We start from the raw sequence: 25869 nt of genomic DNA, 5'->3' as shown, positions 1-25869 counted from the left end.
ACTTTGAAAATTATTGGGCAGCATTTACTAAAGTTGAACATTTACATACTCTGCAACCCAACAACTACCAAAAGACTTGTACAAGGGGCAGCCTGGGTGGCTCAGCGGTTTAGCGCCACCTTCAGCCCAGGGCCTGATCCTGGAGACTGGGAATTGATTCCGGCATTGGGTTCCCGGCGTGGAGCCTGCCCCTCCCTCTGCCTGTGTCTGTGACTCTGTGTGTGTGTGTGTCTCATGAATAAATAAATAAAATCTTTTTTAAAAAAAGACTCCGTACAAGGATATTCCTATGTTTTATTCATTCATGTAGCCAAAATTTGGAAACAAGCCAAATGTCCTTCAACAAGAGAGTAGATGAATTGTTTCTTCCCTTACAGTGGGATAGTACACACTAATAAAGGAGAGCAAACTACTGAGAGATGCAACAACATGGATGCATCTCACAGCTGTAACATTGAAAGAATCCAGACACCACCAAATTTTGCATGATTTTGTTCTGTATGATTTCAAGAATAGACTAATCTGTGGTAGAAGTCACAATACAGGTTACTTTGGGGGGAGGTATTGATTGAGAAAGGGCGTAATGGAACTTTCTGGGATGATAGAAAAGTTCTGTATCTTGATCTGGATGGTACTTACATGAACACATGTACAAGTATGTAAAAATTCATTGAGCTGTACCTCCAAGATTTGTGCATTTTACTTGCACATAAAATGTGTGTGTGAATTATATATCAGTTAAAGAGGAACTAGGATGGGTTTTTTTTCTAGGAATAGTTTAATATTAAGGCATCTTAAAAATTTAATTCACCATATAAAAAATAAAGGAAAATAACCAAGTCGTCCTCATAATAGATGCAGGAAAAAAAAAAAAACAATTTTATCATTCAATATCCATTCACAATCAGGAAGGGAAAGGAATTTCCTTAACAGGATAAAGGTTAACTATCAAAATTCTACAGTAATCTACACAATTCTTAATGGTGGCACCTTAGAAGTTCCTTTTAAATCAAGATCAAGTCAAAGGTCCCTATGAATAGCATTTCCATAAGCCATTGTCTGGGAGTCCCAGCTCATCCAATTAGGTGTTGAATGCACAGGGAGAGGCCTGATAACATCTGGCTCTTAGATGGATGTAGCATCCTTCAGTTTAGAGAACTTTATGACTTTCATATGTTACAACAAATATTTTGCATGTATGCAGTATCACATATCAATTTTAACTATTGCAGGGTTTTTTGTTAGGCATTTAAAGACATGAGCCAGAAAATATGGTCTTAAATCAAGTTCTTTTATTCTTTTATTTATTTTATTTTTTATTTGTTCATGAGAGACAGAGAGAGAGGCAGAAGGAGAAGCAGGCTCCCTCCCTGTGGGGAGTCCGATGTGGGACCTGATCACGACCTGAGCCAAAGGCAGATGCTCAAACACCGAGCCACCCCGATGCCCCAAGTTCTTTTTTTTTTTTTTTAAGATTTTATTTATTTATTCATGAGAGGCACACACAGAGAGAGAGAGAGAGAGACAGGCAGAGACAGGCAGAGGGAGAAGCAGGCTCCATGCAGGGAGCCCGACGTGGGACTCGATCCCAGGTCTCCAGGATCACGCTCCGGGCTGCAGGCGGCGCTAAATCGCTGCGCCACCAGGGCGGCCCAAAGACCGCTCTTTTACCCCAGGAGGAATAGGATCATAGACGAGGGGTGAGCCAGGAGTTGGTGACACAGTGAAGACGGCTAGATTGGACCCTTCTTTCTCCAGGCTTCCCACGAGCTCTGCCCTGGATGCCTCTGGGTTTCTGGTTGGGGGACCCAGGTTGGAGATTAAGGAAGGGGGTGAGGCATCAACGAGGCCCCTACCCTGACGGCAGTGGCGCCAGGATCTACCCTCGCCCTCGGGGCTAGCGTGCCCGCAGCTGAGAGCCTCCCTTCCCTGCCTCCCCACACCCGGCCCCAGGACTCTGCATTGCCAGGGCGGGAGATCGCCGCCAGGGGGCGCGCCTTGCCTCGTCGGTGGCCGGCTCAGCCAGCTGCGATTCCCTGGGGTGTCGACTTTCGGGGGGGCTAGCACCTCCCTTTTGTGGGTGCCCACAGCCCTCCGGTCCCCGGCTTGGCGTATCATTTCCTTCTCAGTCTGCCGCCACAGTCAACGCGCCCCGTTCGATGCCCTCCCGCCGTGGCCCTGGCCCTCTCCCGCGCCCCCGAGCGAACGACTCCTCCGGGCAGGAGCGGGCCTCCCCCCTCCCGCTCCGGGGCCGCGCGCGGAGGACAGCCGCTCCCCACGCGCCGGAGCGGGACACGCTTCCCCGGCACTCGCGAGTCCGAGCGCGCGCGCCCCCTCTCGGCTTCGCGCCGCTGGCTCGGAGAGGATCCCGCGCCGCGCACCTACTTCCAGGGACCCCTCACCTTCCCCGGGCGGGCTCAAGTGCTGCCCCTGCTCCCGAGCCCCTGGACGCCGCCGTCTCGGACCCTCCGCCCGGCCGCTCCTCCTGGGCGCGCCGTACGCGAGGCCGAGAGTCCTACCCGGCGCTCCCGCTCCCAGGCGCCCCCCAGCAGGTGCGGAGGCCCCGGGGCTCCCTCTCTGCTCTCAGACGCCGCCTCTGCTCCGTCCCTCCCGTCCCGCCTGATCTGATTATCTTTCCGGTCGGGTCACGCGGGTAACTGGGTCCCCCCCACCCCCACCCCCATCCCCACCCCCACCCCCACCCCAGCAGAGCAGGCCGCGCGCAGCGGTGGGGAGGCCAGGCTAAGGCACGACTCAGCCGTCCGGGTCACTCAGGCCGGAGGGGCAGCTCTGCCTTCTAGGCCCAAATCGGAAAGGTTTAGAACTCCTTCATTCCGGCCTGTTCTTTTGCCCCAGGCTTGCATTTTTAAGACTTTTAACTCTGAATGAATTACTTTATCTACATTTAAAGGAATTTCAGGAATTCCGTTCCTGATATCAAGGCCCCTCACTTCCCTTTGATCTGCATACTCCACTCTCGCCTTGCCCCTAGAGTTGGTCATTCCATTGTTTATCTTTTGTTTTCACGTGTTATTGGAAAAACAAAACAAAAAAATGTTTTTGCTGGCATGCATTTTAAATTTGTGTAAAAGGAATTGGATTATTTCTCATTCAAGTTTCTTTTCACTCAGTGCTAGGATTTCAAAATCAATATTAATATCTTCCTCTCCTTCTAACTGCTGTGCTCATCCACCTTATTTTACCCCCCATCTCCTGCCACCACCAAGAGTACAATCATCACTCTCGAATATATCCCTTTATGCAGTGCTTCTCAAACATTGGTGTGCATGTGTATTACCTGGGATCTTGTTAAAATGTGGGCTCTGATTCAACAGGCCTGGGTGGGGCCTGAGACTCTGCATTTCTAGCCAGCTCCCAGGTGATACCTATACTTCTGGTCCTGGTGGAACCACTCTGGGGAACAAGGCCCTTATGGGCTTCTATGAGAATTCATTCTGGATTGCTGGGTCACAGGGTATGCATTGATCTAATTTGATAAATATTGCCCATCACCTCTCCAGTCTGGCTGTACAACCTCTACCAGCAGATCAGGAGGTTGGAAGGCCTATATTTATGTGGGGATGGGAAGAAGGCCTTCTCCTTGCTTCCTCCCCTGACCCCTGCAGTGTGCCTGGTCTGGGCCAAACCTCCTGTTTCCCTTAATCAGAGTGGTCCCAAGGCTCTGAAGTGATGTGCCTGGCTCGCAATGCCCAGCCAAGTCAATGAGAGACCCAAGATTGGCATCCTGGCTTTAAACAGGTGTTCTTGGGATCCCTGGGTGGCACAGCGGTTTGGCGCCTGCCTTTGGCCCAGGGCGCGATCCTGGAGACACGGGATCGAATCCCACGTCGGGCTCCCGGTGCATGGAGCCTGCTTCTCCCTCTGCCTGTGTCTCTGCCTCTCTCTCTCTCTCTCTCTCTCGTTCTCTCTCTCTGTGACTATCATAAATAAATAAAAATTTAAAATAAAAAAAAAATAAACAGGCGTTCTTGCCTTGGTTTTATCCTTGAGGAAAATGAAGTTCAAGACCAAGGCCACGGAGCTAAAAGGTAACAGTGCTGGGATTCAAGCCCATCGTCAGCCAATACACCAGAGCCCATGCTAACCATGAGGCTCCACCATCTCCACGTCCTGCCTTACCTTTATTACTAGGCCACATCTGAGGGAGAACCACAAGAAAACGGGATGGAAGGACCGGGCCTGGGGTTTTCAGGCACTGATGCTGAAGGTGTCTGACCAGTGGCCTGAATACTTGTGCAACTCCACAGCAAGTGGGTTTTAGCAAAAATAAACTTCGGTTCTAAGGAGTTGGTCCTCATGGCCTGAATGTTTATCAGAAAAAAGAAACTTTGGTTCTAGGGCTTCAGGAGCAGAAGTTTTAAGGTTAGATATATCCAGAGGGGTCAGGATCTGGGTGGGGTCTGTTAGGTGGGTCTCAGCTGTGGGTAAAGATATCTACCATGTGCCCTACTCAGTAATAACAGGTCGTTGTTTTGTTTGGAGAGTTAGCGGATATGTGAAGAGCCAGGATGCTGGACATGAAGGGATGCCACCTTCTAAGACCTTCCTGAGCTGTGAGCGGCTAATCAGGTCAGCTTCAGAAACCCATGGGCTCTGCTTTCTCCACATGCACATCTGTCCAGGCGTTTCCAGGCGCCAGGCCCCAGCCCCAAACATTTCACAATCAGAAGAGCTCAACATGTGCACGTTTTGAGATTTCATGTCACATGACCTCTTACATCTCGTCCACACCCGCCCGCCCCTGTTTGCCATTGGAGGGCTGAAACTGTATCCATGACAGAGCATTTCTCTGAAGGCCTGGGGAAGCTTCCTGCTCTTCCAACCACCTTCAGGGTCAAAAGGCCTTTTGAGCCTACACATTAATTCTTAGGCTTCAGTATAATATCTTACAGCTCTCTGGTCTTTACGAAGTACTTCACTCATAGGTATTGCCTTTGACTCACAATGACCCCATGACAGGGTTGAGACTCACTTATCATGGAGATTCAAAAGAATTGCTTGCCCATGGCCGCACATTGTTTAAGTGAGGAAATGGGACTTCTTGTTCATTTTTCCATAACAGACCTTAGGAAACTTAGAGTAGGTCTCTTCTGGGATCCTCACTACCCTAGTAGTGGCCCACCTCCCAAACTCAGGGATGCTCACCAAGGCAGAAGGGAAGAAGTCTAGGGAGTGGGGGATGCCTGAGCAGAAAGGAGCTAGAGGTGTTAGTTGAGGTCTCATGGGACTTCTGGACAGCCTTCTCCCAGGTAGGTTTCTGTCAGTGGGCTCTTTCTAGAGCCTGGGGAAAGAGCGGGGGTTGGGGGGTTAGTGAAAGGAATGGCCAGTCAGGGCTACCGAATTAGAAATTCTCAACTGAGTCCGCAGCTGAGACAGCTGAGCAGCTGCAAGAAAAAGCTGCTGCCAGTTGCTAAGGGAGCCCTAGTGGTGTCACTACAGCCTTGTGGGAACTCTCAGTGGCTTGGCCGAGCTCTGCCCCTGGCTAACCCTTCTGCCCTGTCCCTTCTCAAAGCCTCCGATGCCCCACACCAAGTACCTGTAGCATTGGCTTGGGGAAGGTGCCCAGAGGTCAGGCCAGTCTACCCTGCCAGCTTTAGCAACATCACACATGGCCTGAGCAGTGCTAGGGATGGGAGGTCTGGGGCCTCCCCCTCCCCAGGGCTCAACAGACACAGGCAGCGGGATGGGGTTGCCCTTCTATTGGTCCAAGTCCTGAGTGTAGTCTGGGTGAGACATGGAGGTGAGGAGGCCCACGAGGCTCAACAGCGTGGAGAAAAGCAGCAGGAAGGAGGCCGTGAAGAGCAGGGCAGGGAGGGCGCTGAGCACCAGCAGCAGGACAGCTGGCAGCAGATGGCGCCACGCTGCAGTCACGACAGGCCACAGGGAGCTCAGCAGGTAGGAGCCGGTGGTGAAGAGGGCGTGGCATAGCATCAGCGCCAACAGCAGGTAGAGGATCCCCTCCAGCCCCCACAGCACACGCTGGAGTGGCTGCCGCCAGCCCGATGTGGTCCACCACTGGGCCCAGCTCCGAGGCATGTGGCACATGCACCAGCGCACCCAGGCCTGCCGCATGACCCAGGCCGACCAGGGCACTGCCTGCTGCGGCCCCTCGCCGGCCCCGATGGCACCTGTCTCCACTTGGGGCTGCTGCATCCTGGCTGGTACACCTGGGGAGAGGGCCAGGCCAGCTGCAGGAGCAGCCCCGAGATGCCTGGGACCTCAGGGCAGGTGGGGGGCAGGAGGCAGGGGCAGGAGGGTACCAGCACGGGTAGGGTGAGGCTTTGAGCCGGGGCCTGGGGCTTACCTCTGGGCAGAACCACCTAAGTCATGTTGCTTCCTGCAGCACCTAGGACGGCCTAGCGGCCAGAGTAGAGCCCCTGCTGGCCCTGTGTCCCCCCTCCCCCCCCCCAGATCCCTATTGTGACCCGGGTGGGGGTGGGGTCCAACCAAGAGAGGAGTCACTGCAGGATGTGAGGCTCACCTGAATCCCTTTCCACAGACCCTCCAGGCTGCCAGAGGGTGCTGGTGAGCCCACTGATGCAGATTGTCATGCTTTCTTGTGGGAAGCCCTCTCCGGATCCTGGTTCCTACCCTACTAACTGATATCCAGTCCTACTCTGCTCTCCTGTGAGTCTTTCTGGACACTGATACTCTAGAACCACAGAGGAGGCCAGAATGGCCACCTCCCAACCCACAAACTCGGAGATGGCTGCCACATCCTGCCCTGGGACCCCTGTCCCTTAGCTCACCTTCTGTTGCTGTCCTCAGACTCAGACCCGGGTATCCACTGTCCACATTGTGGAGCTGAAGGTCCCCTGTGGTTCAGACTGGAGATAAAGGGGTACCCTCCTGCCTGCTCCACCCACAACAGAGGAAAGGCGATCTGGAGAAGCACACTGCCAGTGTATTTCTGGAGGGCACTCAGATCCAAGGATAGAGGTAGAAAGCCAGGCCAAGCAGGGCCAAGGGCACGCTGCAGGCTCCCAGGAGCAGCCCCAGGCTCAGGAGCAGCAGTAGCAGAGCCTCCTGGGGGCTGAGTTGTCCCGTGACTGCCACCGTAGGCAGGAGTACAGCCTCCTGCAGTCCTGGGCCCTCACCGGCCCCCTGACTCTGGCCTGTGAGAAGTATGTGCTGTGGTTGGACGGGGCCTGTGGGGCTGTGGAGAGAGAGGGTGACACTGGGCTTCCGGAAATTGACTATTTGTTTGCCTGCTTACTCTTGCCACCTGCCAGGCTGCTGCACACTTACCAGTGGAACAGGTCGAAGGTCAGGAAGCTGACCAGTAGCAGCAGCAGCAGCAGCAGCAAGACTGGGCCAGCCGTGGAAAAGACTGCCCGAACTGTCAGCCCCAGTGCCCCCAGCCCTAGGACACTGTCCCAGAGCTGGGCCGGGCTAAGGCCCCAGGGAGACATACATGGACTTACTGGACTATTCAACCCCTCCCCAGCACTCAGGCCCCTGGGAGGGACTGGGATAGGATAAGCAGGGCCTTTGGGCCTGGGCAAGCAAAGCTGGGTCATAGAGGGAGGTGGAGATGACAGGAAGGACTAGTGCTGGGAGGGAGTTGGGGTGGGTAGGTATGTGGGACAGGGTGGGGCCCTGACAGACACTCGAGAGTAAACTGTGTGGGAATCTCCCCCTCCCCACACACTCACTCACCACATCCTCCTCACCTTCTACTTCAGTCAGCTGTTATGGGACTGGGCAGCTCGGACATTGTGACCTATTGCCAGGTGGGGCTCTGGGGTACACAGGGAGCTGTGGCTGGTTTTGACCTCCTAAGCAGCTGGTATCTTAGGTGGGGCTTAGCCAGAAGGGAGTCATGATTTCTGAGAACTAAGACTCATCCTCTTGCCTTGGTGAATTCTCTGCCCCCAGGACCCCCCAAGAGGATCTGAGTTACCAGGAAGGCATTCTAACCCCATCACCACGTGGGTAAGAGAGGAAGGGCCGCTCTCTTTCTCCTGCGGGTTCCCAGAGCTCTGTGTCCAGGAACAATTATTCAATCTTCCTGTCGGCAGCTATCTCTCCCCTGAGAGCTGGATGATGCCTTGGGGGAGAATTTTCAGGACTGCAGCCCTGAAATGCAGAGACAGGCTCTGCCAGGAAGCACCCTGAGACTTTCTGGAGCTGGGCTCCCAGGGGACTGCTACAGGGTGGGGCAGGAAGGGGCTGTTTCTAAGCCCTGTGGTTTGTGGGAAGTGTTCCAGATACTGGAATTACAGAAATGGCATATATAATGTGAATATGAAGGGCGGTGACATAGTAACTCACAATCTGGAAGTTAAAGTAACTCTGAGGATGAAAGTAAGGAAAATGAACATAAAAGGAAGGGATTGATCATCTGAAAAGGAAACCTATCTCCATGGTAATCTGAACCTACGGAGGTTCCAGCACATCTCACTTTAGTGACTTGAGAGGCAAGAATGGAAATGGATCATAACTAACAACAGAGTCCTTGTCCACTTATCATACTTTGAAGGAAAACTAATCGGGGTGGGGGAAGGGAACTGTGGTCATACAGCCCCAAGGAGAGGAGACAGCAAGAATTAGACAGCATATCTGTCTCTAGTAGGCACTGTCCAAAGACTCAAGGCTGGTGGACTTGACATCACTGGCATAGAACCCATACCCCTGGCCCTTGGAATCATTCATTGATCGCTTTTGCTCTGGCTCTTGCCAGAGTAAAAAGCAATGCCTGCAGAATTCTGAGAAAATTATTTCCAACCTAAGAACATGTATTTGTCCACATGATGATCAAGTATGAAAGTAAAAGAAAGACATTTTAAGCCATGCAAGTTCTTAAAAATTTGACCTCACATATACTCTTTCCTAGAAAGCTACTGGAGGATGTGCTTCAGCAAAACAAGGCATTAAACTAAGAGGACAATATGGGAGTCAAGAAATGAGGCTAGGGCAGCCCAGGTGGCTCAGCGGTTTAGCGCCGCCTTCAGCCCAGGGCATGATCCTGGAGACCTAGGATCGAGTCCCATGTCAGGCTCCAGCCACTGAGGTGGCTCAGTGGTGTTAAGCCTGCTTCTCCCTCTGCCTGTGTCTCTGCCTCTCTGTGTGTGTGTGTCTCTCATGAATAAAATAAAATATTAAAAAAAAAAAAAAAAGAAATGAGGCTAAACACAGGAAAGCAATGATGAGAAAGGCTCAAGATGTCAGGTGTGCTTCCAAGTGAAGAAAGAAAACAACCTAAAGTGGAATCAAGGGATCCCTGGGTGGCGCAGCGGTTTGGCGCCTGCCTTTGGCCCAGGGCGAGATCCTGGAGACACGGGATCGAGGCCCACGTCGGGCTCCCGGTGCATGGAGCCTGCTTCTCCCTCTGCCTGTGTCTCTGCCTCTCTCTCTCTCTCTCTCTCTCTCTCTCTCTGACTATCATGAATAAATAATAAAAAATAAAAAAAATAAAGTGGAATCAAAAGCAAGATGCTCCAGGAGGGATGTCTCCAGAAGAAAATGAGATTGTCTGCAGTTTTTAGATATGTTCAAAATAAATGTTCAGTTCTGTTGGTTGCTTTGGGATTAAATTAGTAATTGATGTGTAGAAAACCAAGCAAATGCTAAAACAAAGTAATTGCTAACTCCAGGGACGCCTAGGTGGCTCAGCAGTTGGGTGCTTGCTTTCAGCCCAGGTCATGGTCCTGGAGCTCTGGGATCGAGTCCCACATGGGGCTCCTTGCGTGGAGCCTGCTTCTCCCTCTGCCTGTGTCTCTGTCTCTCTCTCTCTCTCTGTCTCTCATGAACAAATAATAAAATCTTTTTTTTAAAGATTTTATTTATTTATTCATGACAGATTCATGACAGGGAGAAAGAGAGAGAGAGAAAGAGAGAGAGAGAGAGGAAGAAGCAGGCTCCATGCAGGGAGCCTGACGTGGGACTCGATCCCGGGTCTCCAGAATCACACCCCGGGCTGAAGGTGGCACTAAACCGCTGGGCCACCAGGGCTGCCCCAAATAAATAAAATCTTAAAAAAAAAAATTGCTAACTCCAGGGAACACAAAAAGTTGAACAATAGTATTTACATGGTCATAATATAAGCACTGAATATGGACTTCAGTGACTTAGCTCTTCAGGAAGATGGAAAGACTGTGTTTGTGTACTTGAATATATGTGTGGAGGAGGGTGGTAGGAAAGTGAAATCTTTAATTCCATAGCAGGAAACCTACAGATAACATTCAGACATAGAAAAATTAAAGAAGTAGCAATAGAAGTATAAAGATAAATACAAGGAGAAATAACAGAATTAAAAGTGGTTGATCTGGGAATGGAGAAGCATAGAAAAGAATCTTCTATTGCAAGCTTAAATGTGGTTTACCTTTAAAACTGTGTTCTGTAGTATTTTGGTTAAATGATTTAGTTAAAAAGAAAGAAAATTAATATAGGGTCATGTTGTAGAGATCAGGAATATACCCTCCCAGGATGAATGAAATACCAATTTCCAAATGTTATGTGGATGTGCTCTGTAGCTTCAGATAAAATTTGCAGTGACAACATCAAACACCATCAAACTTGAAAGTTGTGAATCTCATGCATTTTAGATGGAGGTGTTCTAAATCTCCACCTAGTGCTGCTCAGCCTTTAATGTGCACACGAATCTCCTGGGGTTGAATTCTCTGGAGATCTTGTTAAAATGCAGATTCTGATTCAGTAGGTCTGGGGTGGGATTCTGCATTTCTAACAAGCGCCCAGGGGATGCGGTGCTGTTGGTCCTTGGCCACACTTTGAGAAGCAGGGCTCTCAAGGACTTTGATGCACAAAAGAGAGATGGCTGGGGGAGGTAGTGAGCAGAGGATGGTCATGTGGGGAGATGCCTCCCAGTGCATGTAGGTCCATGGGAGGGAGTCCCCATCAATGCTCACTTGCATCATAGGGAGAGCCCCTAGTAGAGAGTGAGTTCTGGCCCAGCACCAGGGACAGAAGACTGGCAGATCCAGCAGGCAGTAGATTTCACTACCTCTCTCTTTGTACAGCCAGACACACAACCTCCTTTCTTTTCTTGATATTGTTTTATTCCATCCATGTATGTGGGAATAAGAGGACAGTATGAGGGGCACCTGGGTAGCTCAGTGGTGTTAAGCATCTGCCTTTGGCTCAGGTGATGATCCCAGAGTCCTGCGGATGGAGTTCCACATCAGGGAACCCAAAGGGAAGTTCTCCCTCTGCCTATGTCTCTGCCTCTCTCTGTGTGTCTCTCATGAATTAAAAAAATAAAAAAAATGGGGCGCCTGGGTGGCTCAGGTGGTTAAGCATCTGCCTTCGGCTCAGGTTATGATCCCGGGATACTGGGATCAAGCCCCTCATCAGCTCCCTGCTCAGAGGTGAGTCTGCTTCTCCCTCTCCCTCTGCCCATCCCCCCACCACCTTGTTCATGCTTGCTCTGTCACTCTCTCAAATAAATAAATAAAATCTTAAAAAAGAAAAAAAAAGAGGACAGTATGAAGCTGTTTTCCCACCTTTAATTCATCTGGTTAGCCTCAGCACCCCCGAGGAACCACATATTTTCTCACTTCATCACCACCAAAACCCTGGGGCTAAGATATTATCGTCCCCATTTTACAGACGAGGAAACAGAGGCTCAGAGAGCAAATTACTGTCTAAGGATACCCACACAAAACAAACAGCAGAAGCGGGTGTGAAATAGAGCCTAGGCGATGCCAAAGTTGGCTCTCCTCTCCACCTTGAGCCACCCCACCACCCTGGAGAGCTGGCAGGAGAGTTCCCGGCCATCCCTTAAACCCAAATCCCTTTTGGGCTGCTATCTCCACCCAGTCCAGCTCAGTCCTGCTCACAGTTGCTTTGCACCATATTCTCACCCACCTGAGGCCACGACAGATTCTCCACCTGGCTCCTGAGACTAGAGATCTGACTGCACCAGTATCTGAGTATAGACCTGCCACTGGAGCCTTGGAGCTGCCGCCTCTAGAGCCTGCCTCCTGGCCTGGCAGCTTTGCAGCTCAAGGAACCAAGTCGAAAGGACCAAAGGCAGCAACCGAGGTGGGAACGTACCTGAGGGGATAAGGAAGTAATGAAGGAGCATAAGGAGGCTCTGAGGCACTCAGGGGGCATAGAGGGATATGAAGGGGCCCTGAAAGTTGTAATAGGGCAGAGAGGCAAGGGATTAAGAGAGGTGAGAAGAAGGGTGAGCAAGTATGGGGAGGTCTAGAGGGAAAGAATCTCAAGCAGACTACCCACTAAGTGCAGAGCCTGACCTGGGGCTTGATCTCATGACGCATGAGATCATGACCTGAGCCAAGACCAAGAGCTAGATGCTTAACCTAGTGAGCCACCCAGGTACCCCCACACAGGTACTTTTTGGGCACTGAGTAGGGACTAGATGCTGTTCTAGGCCATGAGCTGTGAACTTTTGGGTACAAAAAGCTCTTCTGGAGTGTTGCTTACCTTTGCTAGGGATGAGGACCCAGACAATGAACACATAACAAAACAAGATAATCTCAGTCTTGAGTGTCTTTGAAAACAATAATAAAACAGGGTGAAAGGATAGTGTGTAGAGGATGGGGCTTACTTTCATCAGAATGGCCAGCAAAGTCAGTGTCAGGTGACACCAAAAAGCAATCTGTATGATAAGGATGCAAACTTAGTGAACTAGTGCAAAGGCCATGAGGCTGGAAGGGGCTGGTGCATCAGAGGGATTGCTAGAAGGCCAGTGTGGCTGGCTGGAGGCATATGAGCCAGGGTCCATGAGATGGGAAAGATGTGGGTGGAGAAGAACTTTATCATGAAGGACCTTGCATGTGAGCCTCCAGGGACTTCAGCTAGGAGGAATCTGACCTGATTTAGGTGCTGTGGGTGAGAGCCTCAGGAGGCTGAGATGTCCTGGCCAGGTGCCCACTCCTCCTCTCACAGTCTGTCAAACTTTGGTGAGGTTGAGGCCAGAGACAGAGAAGTGGCCAGACTGGGCTTTGGAACAGCCCTCAGGACCTGTTCAGACCCACTTCCAGCTCTACTGGAGCCTGTCCTGCCCTCTCACTCCGGTGAAGCCTCAGTGTACAGTACTCTTTCTGCCCCTGACCTGTCACTCCCTTTTGGGGCTCTCTATAGAGAGTGCCTGGGTAGGGCCAGATGCCTCCAGGGGCTCTGGGACTCAGGTCTGTGAGGTTGCCCCTGCTGGTGGTGGGATCTAGTTCCAGGGGTACAAAGTGGGATCTTTCGAAAACTCATATGAGATTGGGCCGCCAGAACGGTGACTTGGGGTGATTCAAATAGTTTATATAGAGGCCCTGCAAAAAAGTATTTGCTAAGGGGGGGCACACACTCCAGAGGATTCCTGGCCACCTGGCATCGCTTCTCTTGGTCGCGGGCTCCTTGCAAGGACAAAGCACAGGCCAGAGGCGCGCAGTGGACGCATTTCCTTCCCTCTGGGAGGCGATCTGGCGTCGGGGAATCAATGGGGGCTAGGCAGCCGGATGGGGAGGGGACCTGCGCTCCGGAATCCTCGATGTGGGGCACCCCGCCAGCGGAGACCCCCGGCTGCCTGCCACCGGAGGAGACTGAGACGGGTGGGGGAGGCAGCGGGGAGGGCGGGACTGGCGAACAACGGGCCTCGGTCCCTCCACCTCCGGGCCCAGCCGGCCGGGTATCTGCTCCGGCTTCTTTCCTCGAGTTATGTAAGCCCAGAACGTGGCAGCCCGGAGAGCAAAGGAGTAGGGGAGGGGACGGGAAGGAGGAGAGGAGAGGCGGGGCCGGGGGGATGGGGTTGGCGGTGGGAAGGGCCGCCTCGGGCTGGGCCCCTAGGGTCGTCTTTCAGAAGAATCCCTGGAGGGGTAGTCCTCCCTCCTCCCCGCAGCCCGCCCCATCCCGCGCCTCAGTTTCCCCTCTTCTTTTTGTCCCATCCGCCCTGGGAGGGGACTTTTGGCTCTGGATGGATTTCCCTCTTGAGTTGTTTCCTCCCCCAAAATTCTCAGCGTTGCTACCGCGGCCACCTCCGTTGGGCGCTCTGAGCCTCAGTTTACCGGTTTGCAAAATGAGGTTGGATTGAGAGGCCACGTGCAAAGCGCCTGGCACGGTGCGCGGTGCGAAGCAGGCGCCCACTGCGGGCCAGGCGCCGCACAGGGTGCCGAGGGGCTGCGCCGACTGCGGAGCGCAGCGCACAAGTGGGGCGGGCGAGCTGGGGACGCCGGAGGGGGCGGGGCGGGGGCGGTGGGTGCGGGGACCGGGGGTGGCCGCTCGGGGGTCCGCCTCCCGCGCTCCGCCCCGGCCCTCCCCTCCCCTCCTCTCCCCACCTCCCCTCCCCTCCCCTCCCGGGTCCCGGGCCTTCTAGAGGGCTGTGGGCGGGCGGAGCCACAGGGGGCGTGTGGCGGCGGCAGGAAGGGGCGGGGGGCTCCGGAGCACCGGGCAGGAAGAGGCGAACCCACCGGCCGCCGCGGACCCAGCGCGTCCCCACCTTCGGACCTCGCCATGTGGGGTCTCCTGCTCGCCTTGGCCGCCTTCGCGCCTGCCGTCGGTCCGGGTCTGGGGGCGCCTGGCACCTCGGTGCTGGGACTTGCGCCTCCCGCTGCCACCGAGGCCCGGGGCTCGACCCTGGCCCCGCAGAGCAGCCCGGTACAGCCGCCCGCGGGGAAGAGTAACGGTGAGCGCCCCGACCGAGGGCCCGCTTCTCGGGCTGTCGGCTCCCCTCCTCCCCTGTCCGCCGTGTGCCCACCCCTCCCCGACACACACGCTCACACACGCACACACACGCTCACACACGCACACACACGCTCACACACTCCCTGCCCGGAGCCTGTGTGCCCACCCTTCCCCGACACACACACACACTCTCTCTCTCTCTCTCTCTCTCTCTCTCTCTCTCTCCTCCCCCCCTCCCTCCTTCCCCGTCCCTTGCTACGGCTGCTGACTCAGCAGCCCCAGTTCCCGGCCAGAGCAAGTCAGCAGTCCTGGGAGGGAGCCAGTAGGATGCTGCCTCTTCCAGCCCCAAACCTTCCCTTTTCACGGATGAGGAAACTGAGACCAGAGCCAGGAGAAGGGGAGAAAGAGGGTAGAAGGTGCAGAACTAGACCTAAGGACAGAGCCTGAGGGCAGGGGCGGGAAGGAAAGATGGAGAGCAAGGTGGGGAGAGTGGTCTTTGCTAGCGCTGCCTGGAGGATTGGGGCACTGTGAGGGGTGGGAGAGAGGTCGGCTGCCTCACTTTCTGACTTCAGATGCAAGTATAGAGATGAGGAAGGCAAAGGGCTGGCAATCAAGGAGGGCTTCTCAGAGGAGGCGAGTGAAACTGGGTCCTGAAAAACAGGTATCTCTGAGTCAGGAGGAGCTAAAGAGGGAGGACAAACAAGAAGGACACTGTATGGGGAAAGGCGTGGGTCTCCAGGTAGGTAAATGTTCAGCGCTTTCTGGAGGTATCTGCAGAGCGTGGGGAACGCTGGTGGGGAACCAGTGACTTCCACCCTGTTCAAGGCCCTGTACTGCAGGGCAAGCAGGACACAGGCCCAGCCGTGGAAAGTCTGGGTACCTAGGCAGACAGTCTGAGGATGGCACATCTCAGCCCAGAGGGCAGATGCAGCAATAGAGGCGGATCAGGGCTTTGGAACATGAGATTGGGTCTAGGGCTAAGGAAGGCTCCTGGGCTGAAATTCAAAGAATGGGAATTAGGCAATAAGATCCGGGGGATGATGGAGAGGGTCAGCCAAGGCCAAGGCCTGCAGATAAAGAAACAAACTCAGGGATGCCTGGATGGCTCAGCGGTTAAGCTCTGCTTTCGTCTCAGGGCATGATCCTGGGGTTTGGGGATCGAGTCCCACATCGGGCTCCCTGAGGGGAGCCTGCTTCTCCCTCTGCCTATGTCTGCCTCTGTGTGTGTTTCTAATAAATAAATAAAATCTTAAAAAAGAAAAACCCAAACTCAGCTCTTTGGAGGAACCAAATAGTTAGTTCCCTGTTAGTGACGGGTGTAGCTCTCCCCTGGAGAGGTTCAGAGACCAGGCTGGCCAAACATGTAGTCATGTCAAGAAGGAGCCAGGGAAGTGGTGGGAGAGGCAGGTGGGAGTCAGACTTTAAGTCCATGCTAAGGTCTTTGGATACCGGGTGTGGGGGTGCTGCCGAGGACTGGCATGCTTTCTTGGGCTGGCAGATGACTCCCTCTGGCATTCTTCCCTCCCCTGGTGCTCTGCCTCCCTGGTCCCCAGGGACCTCAGAACAGCATGTTCGGATTCGCATTGTCAAGAAGAAGAAGATCATTATGAAGAAACGAAAGAAGCTAACTCGTCCTGGACCCCTGGTGACTGCCAAGCCTCGGGTGACCACCACCCCTGCAGGAGCCCTTGACCCCCCAGAGGAGCAGGAACCAGGTATTGCTACTCCAGGGACCCTTCCCAGACTTGCAGCCCCTGGGCCACATACTAACATCACTTTTGGCCTCATGGGCATAGGCATGCCCCCAGCTTGCCCAGCACTTGGGCAGGCATGGACTCGGCTTCTTACCTGCCCTGACCACTCTCTCTCTGGTCTTGTCTCATTGCTCTGCCCCTGCCCCAGGCTGCCCCCCCTTGGGCCTGGAGTCCCTGCGAGTTTTGGATAGCCAGCTCGAGGCATCCAGCAGCCAGTCCTTTGGTCTTGGACCACACCGGGGACGGCTCAACATCCAGGTCAGCAGCCCTGGCTCTGAGCAGGGCGCCTCCTAGGAACTTCCTCCCTCCCCAGTCCCCAGCCCCCAGCCCAGACCACTCTATACTGTTCACTTGGATCTGATCACCATGTCCTGTGCTCACAGTCAGGCCTGGAGGACGGCGATCTGTATGACGGGGCCTGGTGTGCTGAGGAGCAGGATACTGAGCCATGGTTTCAGGTGGATGCTAGGCACCCCACCCGCTTCTCAGGCATTATCACACAGGGCAGGAACTCTGTCTGGAGGTGAGGCAGGCCAGCCCAGTCCAGGAAGTATGGACAGAATCAGAAGGGTTGCGGTGGGAGTCCTGGGGTCACCGATAATCTCTCCCCTGCTCCCTGCCAGGTACGACTGGGTCACATCATACAAGGTCCAGTTCAGCAATGACAGTCAGACGTGGTGGGGGAGTAGGAACCGCAGCAGTGGGACGGATGCGGTGAGTGGTGCCATGGTGGTTGGGGCCTACTATAGGATCCTCACTGGACTGGGGCTGTTCTGACGTCAAGGAATAGATGCCCGCTTGGCATTCCAGGAGAAAGGGGGTTGTCAGAATGGGTAGCACTCACCAGGCAGCCTTGAGGGCTAAGCTGCTTTAGAACATGTTCGCATCTCCCTTTCTCCACCGGGAGGGTCCCACTTCATACCACAACTTCCTGCTGGAACCCCCTTTCTGGTGATGGGCCTCACCACCTTGTATCCCTTCTCACCTCCTCGTGGCTCTGGCTTTCCCATCTCATGGACTCCTTTTTATACCAGGCTACAATGCAGGGCCTGGCCAGCTTTAGGACTGGCTGCTCCTGAGTCCTGTGGCCAGATTGGTCTAATAAGCTGTGACCAAGCTGCCTAGGCTGCCCATGGGCAGGGGGTCTGGGGTTGACGTACAGTGCAAGTCTCTGGCTTAGCCCACCAGGATAGGTTTGGTGATGAGCTTAGAGGCCGGAGTTCTTTCTCTGGTCTGGACAGGCTGCTGGGTTTTTAGCAGTCCCACCAAAAGACTTGATGCCCACAGGTGTTTCCTGCTAACTCAGACCCAGAGACACCAGTGCTGAACCTCCTGCCTGAGCCCCAGGTAGCCCGCTTCATTCGCCTGCTGCCGCAGAACTGGCTCCAGGGAGGTACATCTTGCCTCCGGGCAGAGATCCTAGCCTGCCCGATCTCAGGTGAACAGTGGGCCACGGGCTGGATGAGCAGGGTAAAACTTCTAGCATGGACTCCTCTTTGATGGAGAATTCATTCTCCACCAGATCCTAACGACCTATTCCCTAAGGCCCCCGAATTGGAATCCTCTGATCCTTTGGACTTCCGGCATCACAATTACAAGGCCATGAGGAAGGTCAGACATAAGCCCTATGAGCCAGGAGGGAGGAACTGCCAATCTTAGCTCCTCTTCCCACTGGGGCATAATCTGCTACAACTGTCTTCATGTCTCCCCATCCCCCACTGTCTTACCCTTCTCCTGTTGACCCCTGAACTCTGCCCTAATTTCCCTGGTTTTGGTGCCTCCCTTGTTCTAACCCTTCCTTCTGGTCTGCTCTGCTCTGCTATATGGTGCTGTGGTGCCCCCATCTGTGTAAGTCTTTCCACGGCCACATGTGGTCTGACCCTTGGGTCCCATCCTCCCATGCCCCATGCTATGCTACACTTCACCACCCAGCTGATGAAGGAGGTGAACGAGAAGTGCCCCAACATCACCCGCATCTACAGCATCGGGAAGAGCCACCAGGGCCTGAAGCTGTATGTGATGGAAATGTCGGACCAGCCTGGGGAGCATGAGCTGGGTACTGGCAGGTTCTGGGCGGGGAGAGGTAGGCACAGAGAAGGGTGGGGGGCATGCGCCAGCGCCGAGTCCCTGTGTTCCCAGGAGAGCCTGAGGTTCGCTATGTGGCTGGCATGCATGGGAATGAGGCCCTGGGGCGGGAGCTTGTCTTGCTCCTGATGCAGTTCCTGTGTCATGAGTTCCTGCGAGGGGACCCACGAGTGACCCGGCTGCTCACTGAGACACGTATTCACCTGCTGCCCTCCATGAACCCTGATGGCTATGAGACTGCGTTTCGCCGGGTAGGCCACCTGGCATGAGGGCCACCCTGCTCCTTCTGCCCTGGTGCCTGCTTGGCTTGAACGAGCCCCTTCCCTGGCAGGGCTCGGAGCTGGTGGGCTGGGCAGAGGGCCGCTGGAACCACCAGGGCATTGATCTTAACCATAATTTTGCTGACCTCAACACACCACTGTGGGAAGCAGAGGATGATGGGCTAGTGCCTGACACTGTCCCCAACCATCACCTGCCACTGCCCGCCTACTACACCCTGCCCAATGCCACTGTGAGTATTCTGGGGGCAGTGGTAGAGGGCCACCCAGGGGCACTCATCTCTGTCTCCCCCCACCTGACCTTTCTCTCTCTAGGTGGCCCCTGAAACGCGGGCTGTGATTGAGTGGATGAAGCGGATCCCCTTTGTGCTGAGTGCCAACCTCCATGGGGGTGAGCTCGTGGTGTCCTACCCATTTGACATGACTCGGACCCCGTGGGCTGCCCGTGAACTCACACCCACTCCGGATGATTCCGTATTCCGCTGGCTTAGCACTGTCTATGCTGGCACCAACCGAGCCATGCAGGACCCGGACCGCCGACCCTGCCACAACCAGGACTTCTCCTTGCATGGCAACATCATCAACGGCGCTGACTGGCACACAGTCCCAGGGAGTATGTGCCTCAGGATAGAGTTAGCCCCGTCCCTGTAACGCTGCCCCCGTGAGACAGCCCACTCAGTCCGGTGGTGTGGATTCCCCCCAGGAAGAGTCTCACAGAGGAGGGCACCCGGAGGGCTGGGCTACCCGCCCCTCCCCGCCAGGCTCCAGTATCTGTGATAACCCTAGGTATGAATGACTTCAGCTACCTCCATACCAACTGCTTTGAAATCACCGTGGAGCTGTCCTGTGACAAGTTTCCTCACGAGAACGAGCTGCCCCAAGAGTGGGAGAACAACAAAGATGCCCTCCTCACCTACCTGGAACAGGTTGGATCTGAATCCCTAACTCCGCCCCCTCTCCCCCCAGGCCCATCTGTGTCACTGCTGTGGTCTGCTGTCCCTGTGGGTTGCAGCTGCCATCAGGGGGGCCTCCCAACAACTGACTCATATGTGCCTTGGCTCACACTTGGCATCAGATGGACTTGGAGGGTTAGAGCATGGAGAGCATAGTCCGCCAACAGGGTGGCCTCAGACATCATGAGCCAGGAGGAGTAGACCCCACACACTCACAGCCCACTAAACCCAGTCCATAGAGCTGTCCCGAGCTGTCTCGGGAGGGCTGTTTCCAGAATGCTAGTGCAGGGGCTGGGGGTGCTGGCATAGATGCCTCCTATTCCACAGGAGCTGTATGTCTTGCGATGGCTTCATAAGTATACGTTCCAAAGGTTCCAAAATGACAAACTCGATATCAAGGGTCACTGAGCTTGGGAAACCCAAAGACAGGTCTTCCTCCTGGGAGTTTGTAGCTCTCCCAGTCCAGATCCAATTTATTGGTCGAGTTATTTTTACCTGAGTATTGCCACCTAGGAACCTAGACATAACCATCACCAGGTTTGCCCCAAACAGAGCCAGGGAATGAAGGGCGGGTGCCATTCTCACACAGTGGGAAAAGGGTTTTGATAGCACCCCACCCTTCCCTATCCCCATATAGGTGAGAATGGGCATTACGGGAGTCGTGCGAGACAAAGACACAGAGCTGGGGATTGCTGATGCCGTCATCGCTGTGGATGGGATTAACCATGATGTGACAACAGGTGTGCTGTGAGGGTATGATGGAGCTGGGGGTGGGGGTGGGGCTTTGAGTCAGGGTCAGAAGCAGAGGATCACCATATCCTTATCTTGGCCTTCACTCCTCTCAGCATGGGGTGGGGATTACTGGCGCCTGCTGACCCCTGGGGACTACATGGTGACAGCCAGTGCTGAGGGCTACCATACTGCCACCCGGAGCTGCCGGGTACCCTTTGAAGAGGGCCCGGTACCCTGCAATTTCCACCTCACGAAGACTCCCAAACAGAGACTTCGAGAGCTGCTTGCAGCTGGGGCCAAGGTGCCCCCAGACCTCCGGAGGCGGCTGGAGCGGCTGCGGGGACAGAAGCATTGACATGTCTGGGTGGAGAGCCCAGGAGCAGCGGGCAGGCTGGACCTGACCAGAACTGAAGGGGGGAGGGACACAGTAGGGGAAGAGGTGCTCAGGCTCATTAAAGCTACTTGGCACCTCACCTGGCCTTCCTGTGGTCTCTGTGTCCCAGCTCCTGCCCCGGGGCCAGGCCCCAGCTTCCCCTTCTCCCCGATCCTATTCTGCACATGCTTGCCTTCATCGATTAACTTCTGGAGAGATGGTATGGAAAGGTGTGCCTGCCCGGATTCTTCTTGAACCTAGGGCTTACCTGAGCAACTCATCAACCAATCTCAGGCACCATGGCAGTGCTCAGGGCCGAGCATGCAGGGAGTCCAGGACCAACTGTGTCCTTCCAGCCTCCTGGGACTCTCAGTCAAGACGGGGGACAGTTCAGTGCATTGTGAGGGATGCTAAGGTGGAGCCCTGTTGCTGTGGGAGTGCAGGTGGGATTCCATACGTTTGTGTGAAATACAGCATGGCAGTTGAGCAGGGACTCAGATGTCAAGGACTCAACAGGCATACATGAAGGTTCTCAGAGGGTAGATGGGGGGTGGGCCAAGTACCTTGGGTGTATGGACAGAGAGCCCCAAGTAGGAGAGACCGAAAAAGGAAGACAGAACAGCTGGGGACATCTGAATTTGCTTCGCCAGCCAGTTTGGAGTGTTGGTAAATGACAAGGTTTGATCTGTTTCTTTTAGACTGAAGGGCAAATAATGTGTCTTGCCAGGGAAATAGCCCACTCGGGTATGTCAAGCAGAGGAAAATTTAATGCTGGACATTGGATGTAAAGGTTTTGGAAGAGCTGGATGATTAAAAAGAGAAAAGGGAGTTTTACCTAGAAATGGGGCTACAGGCCACCTGCAGCCACCTATAATCATTTGTGGTCACCTGCCATGGCCAGGGCCTGAAACAGAATAATTTCTCCCTTCCTGCCACTTTGTAATCTCCAACCTATGAAATCCATTGGCAAAATCTAACTGTAACTGGAGCGCCTGCCTGGCTCAGTTGGCAGAGCATGCAATTCTTGATTTCAGGGTCATGAGTTCAAGCCCCACCTTGGGTGTAGAGACTACTGAGAGAAATTGTTAAAAAAAAAAAATCTTAACTGTACCCTAGGCCACAAAGAAGCCTGCAATATGTAATTATCAGGCACCCAGCCCCCTGAAATTCAGAGGAGAGCTTGTAAGGGTGGGGAAGCAATTACTAACATGTAAATTCAGCATAAAGACATCCAGATAGTCTTCTGTTACATAAGCCGCCTCGTGCTGCGCTGTTACATCGTCTCTGTCTCTTGAGCTGTCTCTGGCTCTCCTCCCTCTCATATTTTCAATCTCAGATCATCAGGAGGAATTCAATGCCACATCTCCCATCTCCCTGCTTCCTACCTCTAGCTCCTCTTGTACAGCATCACCTTTTTCCAAACAAAAAAGATTGTTTTTATTCACCGAAGTTAAGGAGACCTAGTAAAAAGTGCACTTAAGTGCTCAGCTTATTGGCCAAGTGGATTACAAGATGGGACTCAACTATAGACCATAATAGGGGCGCCTGGGTGGCTCAGCGGTTGAGCATCAGCCTTTGGCCCAGGGCATGATCCTAGGGTCCAGGATCGAGTCCCATATCAGGCTCCCTGTGTGGAGCCTGCTTCTCCCTCTGCCTGTGTCTCTGCTTCTCTCTGTGTCTCTCATAAATAAATAAATAAATAAAATCTTAAAAAACAAAACAAAACTATAGACTATAATAAACTCACTTCCAATGTAAAGAAAGAGGCACCCTGAAAGTAAAAAGGATGAAGAAAGAAGATACATTATGCAAACATTAATCAAAAGAAAGTAAGAGAGGGGGGCTCAGTCTGCTAAGTGTCTGTTTTTTTTATTTTTTATTTTTTATTATTTATTTATGAGAGTCATACAGAGAGAGAGAGAGAGAGGCAGAGACATAGGCAGAGGGAAAAGCAGGCTCCATGCACCGGGAGCCTGACGTGGGATTCGATCCCGGGTCTCCAGGATCGCGCCCTGGGCCAAAGTCAGGCGCCAAAGCACTGCGCCACCCAGGGATCCCTAAGTGTCTGTTTTTGACTCGGGTCCTGATCCCAGGGTCCTGGGATCGAGTCCAGGCTCCCTGCTCAGCAGGGTGTCTGCTTCTCTCTCACCCTATTGCTTATGGGCTCTCTCTTTTTCTCTCTGTCAAATAAATAAATATTAAAAAAAATAAGTTGAAGAGGCTTTTTCTTTTTTTTCCTAAAGATTTAATTTTTTTAAGGAATCTCTACACCATGGGATCCCTGGGTGGCGCAGTGGTTTGGCGCTTGCCTTTGGCCCAGGGCGCGATCCTGGAGATCCGGGATCGAATCCCACATCAGGCTCCCGGTGCATGGAGCCTGCTTCTCCCTCTGCCTATGTCTCTGCCTCTCTCTCTCTCTCTCTGTGACTATCATAAATAAATTTAAAAAAAAATTAAAAAAAAAAAAAAGGAATCTCTACACCTAATGTGGGGCTGGAACCCACAACCCTGAGATCCAGAGCTGCATGCTCCACCAACTGAGCCAGCCAGGTGCTGCAGGAGTGGCAATCTTAATATCAGCTAAAGTTGACTTCAGGGCAAAGAAAGTTGTCTTTCTATATACATTTTAGATTTAGCAGTTCAGAGGGAGAAACAGAGCAGGCTCAGTATTTTTTGTTTTGTTTTGGAAATTGGCTCTTGAGTATGAAAAGGGAAGGCCCAAGGTAAGCAGGCAGTGATGCCAAGATGATGTCTTGGAAGGAGACTAGAGGGACAGTAAGACTGCCAGCCCTCCTCCTCTCCTGGGACCGGTGGAGAGTCACCTGATCTGGGAGGTGGAGAAGCTGGGTGGGGAGGGAGAGAACAGGCACAAGAGGGTGGGCAGCTTTCAGAGGCATCTCTGACAACCTGGGGCCCTAGATTAGCAGAGCCAGTGCAGACAACCATCCAATACCCTCCCAGCAAGTGATCGGGACTACTCTTGAGTGATCTCTCAGGGCAGATCCCTGCTCTCTTTGTCAACAGTCCAGGACACTCCCAATAATACTCGCTTGAAGCAGAAGGGATCAAGAAGTAGTAATGTCATAAAGGCCTAGCTCCCCCTCCCCCCCCAAAAAAGGGATGTCTGAGTGGCTCAGTGGTTGAGCATCTGTCTTCGGCTTAGGGCGTGATCCTGGGATCCGGGCTCGAGTCCCACATCGGGCTTCTTGCGGGAAGCCTGCCTGTGTCTCTGCCTCTCCCTCTGTGTGTCTTTCATGAATAAATAAATAAAATCTTTAAAAAAAAAAAAAAAAAAAAAGGACTAGCCTCCATTCTGGAAGTATTAGAAATGGGGACGGTGGAGGCCCATACTGTCTCACCCAGAACCTTCTCAACAACCAGTGCACCCATCCCCTGACTGAGGGGAGCATTGGCTGCTAACAGCTTGCAACTCCCCCCATGTACTGTTCTTGGCTAAATGCGAGCTGTCTGACAGGGGTTACGTGTTCCATCCCGCTTTGGTAGCCTGTGACCAAGGACTGACTGGCATGGAGGTATTAGAACTTTCTCCTTGCCATTGAGAGGGTCCAACGGTGGTGGCCCAAGCTCCAGAGCTCCATGCTGGGATCATTCTCTGCCCCTTCCCCTGCCCTGTTCTGCCTCCTTCACTGCTTTTCTTCTAGAGAAGACTTGCACATGCACCCAAATCCCCATTCTGGCTCTGTTCCAGGGAATCCTGCCTAAGAGAAGGGGCTCATGGCAAGTGCTGAATAAACGTGGGATCCAACGGCAGCATAGCCCCCTCACACTGTAGCAGAAGAGGCCTCGTTGGGGGGTTCTTCCTCCTGCTCTGGCAGCCCCCACTCCGCACATTCATACCCACAGGCACGCATGCAGTCTCATACAGCTACCTGCAGCCCCCCCTCCCCTGTCTCCCACTGAGCGGCTCCCCCAAGGAAGCAGGTTTGAAGGAATTCTGTCAACCTTAAGGCTTCATTATGAGCTTTTGGGTGAGATCAAGAGAGGGGATGTCCCTGCCTCACTCAACAAGAGGTTTGAGAGATGCCCAGCAAGCAGCATCTCAGTACCTGCTCCTGGCCTGGCCTGACCCTGGGACCTTGGAGGACTTCGTGTTGTGGACCGGGCCAGGGCACCATTGACAGGCCTGCCAAGCTTGGGCCTGCCCAGCAGCCACTCCACCACATTCCACCCGGCAGCCACAGTTTGTCTTGGCAAGGTGGCCCTCTGGGCTAGGCTCCAAGGACGGCCTAGGGAGCAGCCCCAGACAAACCAGCTTTTACCACAGAAGCCAAAGCTGGCTGGGCTTGAGTCCATGCCAGCCCCAAAGTGGCCTGACCCTCCTCCACCCACCTGAAGGTAAACTCAGACTCTGGGCGAATGGTGGATGTGTGGAGGGGAGCCAGGCTCCCAGGTGAGTGGAACCCCAAGAGTGGCAACAGGGACAGGGACCCGGGCCAGAGGGCTTCCCTGGACTCACGGGATGGTTGCCTGACTGCGGAGTGTCCCTTGGCCACAGTGCCGGGCAGCACTTTGCAACTTTGCCAATGGGATGCAGCCATGCTTCCCCTCTCCCGGGGACTCAGGAACTTCCCCCAGCTCCCCGGGAGCCCTGGCAGCCCAGGCTGAGGGGCCCACTGCACAGCCAGGGATGCATTAGGAGCGGCTTTCATTCCCAGGCTGGCAGGGAATGGGGAAGGAAAGGCTTAAAAGAAACAAGATGTCAGGATGCTAGGCCCCAAAGAACAACAGACCTGGTAAGACATTTTTGCTTCCCCCTTTAAACATGACTCCTCCTCTCTCAAGGAGTAAAATTACCTAAAGAATGTGAAAAAAAAAAAAAAAGAAGAAGAAGTCTAGTTTCTGTTATTGTCCTGCTGAGAAGCCTCTTCTACATCTTTAGTCAGGAAACCTTTTCCATTCTGTGTCCAGTAGGGGGTCTGTGCACTCAGACCCTCCCATCATTCCCCTGGGCAGTCCTTGCAGCTCCAAACCCAGAAAAACCCTCAACCCCCCAGGGGTGCCATTCCGCTCCCCTGTTAAGGCTTCTGGCAAGGCAGGGAGGTTTGGACACCTTTCCC

General features: G+C 53.6%; 3 protein-coding genes across 3 annotated transcripts; 1 reads left to right on the top strand and 2 right to left on the bottom strand.

Moving 5' to 3' along the window:
* Positions 1-5718: 5718 nt before the first annotated feature.
* On the bottom strand, positions 5719-6174 carry TMEM239 (transmembrane protein 239). The gene has a single exon (XM_026012265.2). It carries the CDS (start codon positions 6172-6174, stop codon positions 5719-5721), a length of 456 nt encoding a protein of 151 aa, XP_025868050.2.
* Positions 6175-6942: 768 nt separating this feature from the next.
* C14H20orf141 (chromosome 14 C20orf141 homolog) lies at positions 6943-7541 on the bottom strand. Its single transcript, XM_026012266.1, has 2 exons — positions 7270-7541; positions 6943-7177 (listed from the first exon to the last, which is right to left on the bottom strand). The coding sequence occupies exons 1-2, from the start codon at positions 7539-7541 to the stop codon at positions 6943-6945; spliced, it is 507 nt and encodes a 168-aa protein (XP_025868051.1).
* A 6795-nt stretch (positions 7542-14336) lies between these two features.
* CPXM1 (carboxypeptidase X, M14 family member 1) lies at positions 14337-20891 on the top strand. The gene is made up of 14 exons (XM_026012394.2): positions 14337-14617; positions 16170-16331; positions 16519-16628; positions 16754-16893; positions 16994-17084; positions 17658-17808; positions 17893-17981; positions 18303-18426; positions 18510-18706; positions 18787-18966; positions 19049-19346; positions 19520-19659; positions 20324-20426; positions 20532-20891. Exons 1-14 carry the CDS (start codon positions 14446-14448, stop codon positions 20771-20773), a joined length of 2199 nt encoding a protein of 732 aa, XP_025868179.1. The 5' UTR covers positions 14337-14445; the 3' UTR covers positions 20774-20891.
* The last annotated feature ends 4978 nt before the right edge of the window (positions 20892-25869 follow it).

The sequence above is a fragment of the Vulpes vulpes genome, chromosome 14, assembly GCF_048418805.1.
Source record: "Vulpes vulpes isolate BD-2025 chromosome 14, VulVul3, whole genome shotgun sequence".
Taxonomy (NCBI): domain Eukaryota; kingdom Metazoa; phylum Chordata; class Mammalia; order Carnivora; family Canidae; genus Vulpes; species Vulpes vulpes.
This window is presented reverse-complemented; position numbering and strand designations above follow the sequence as displayed.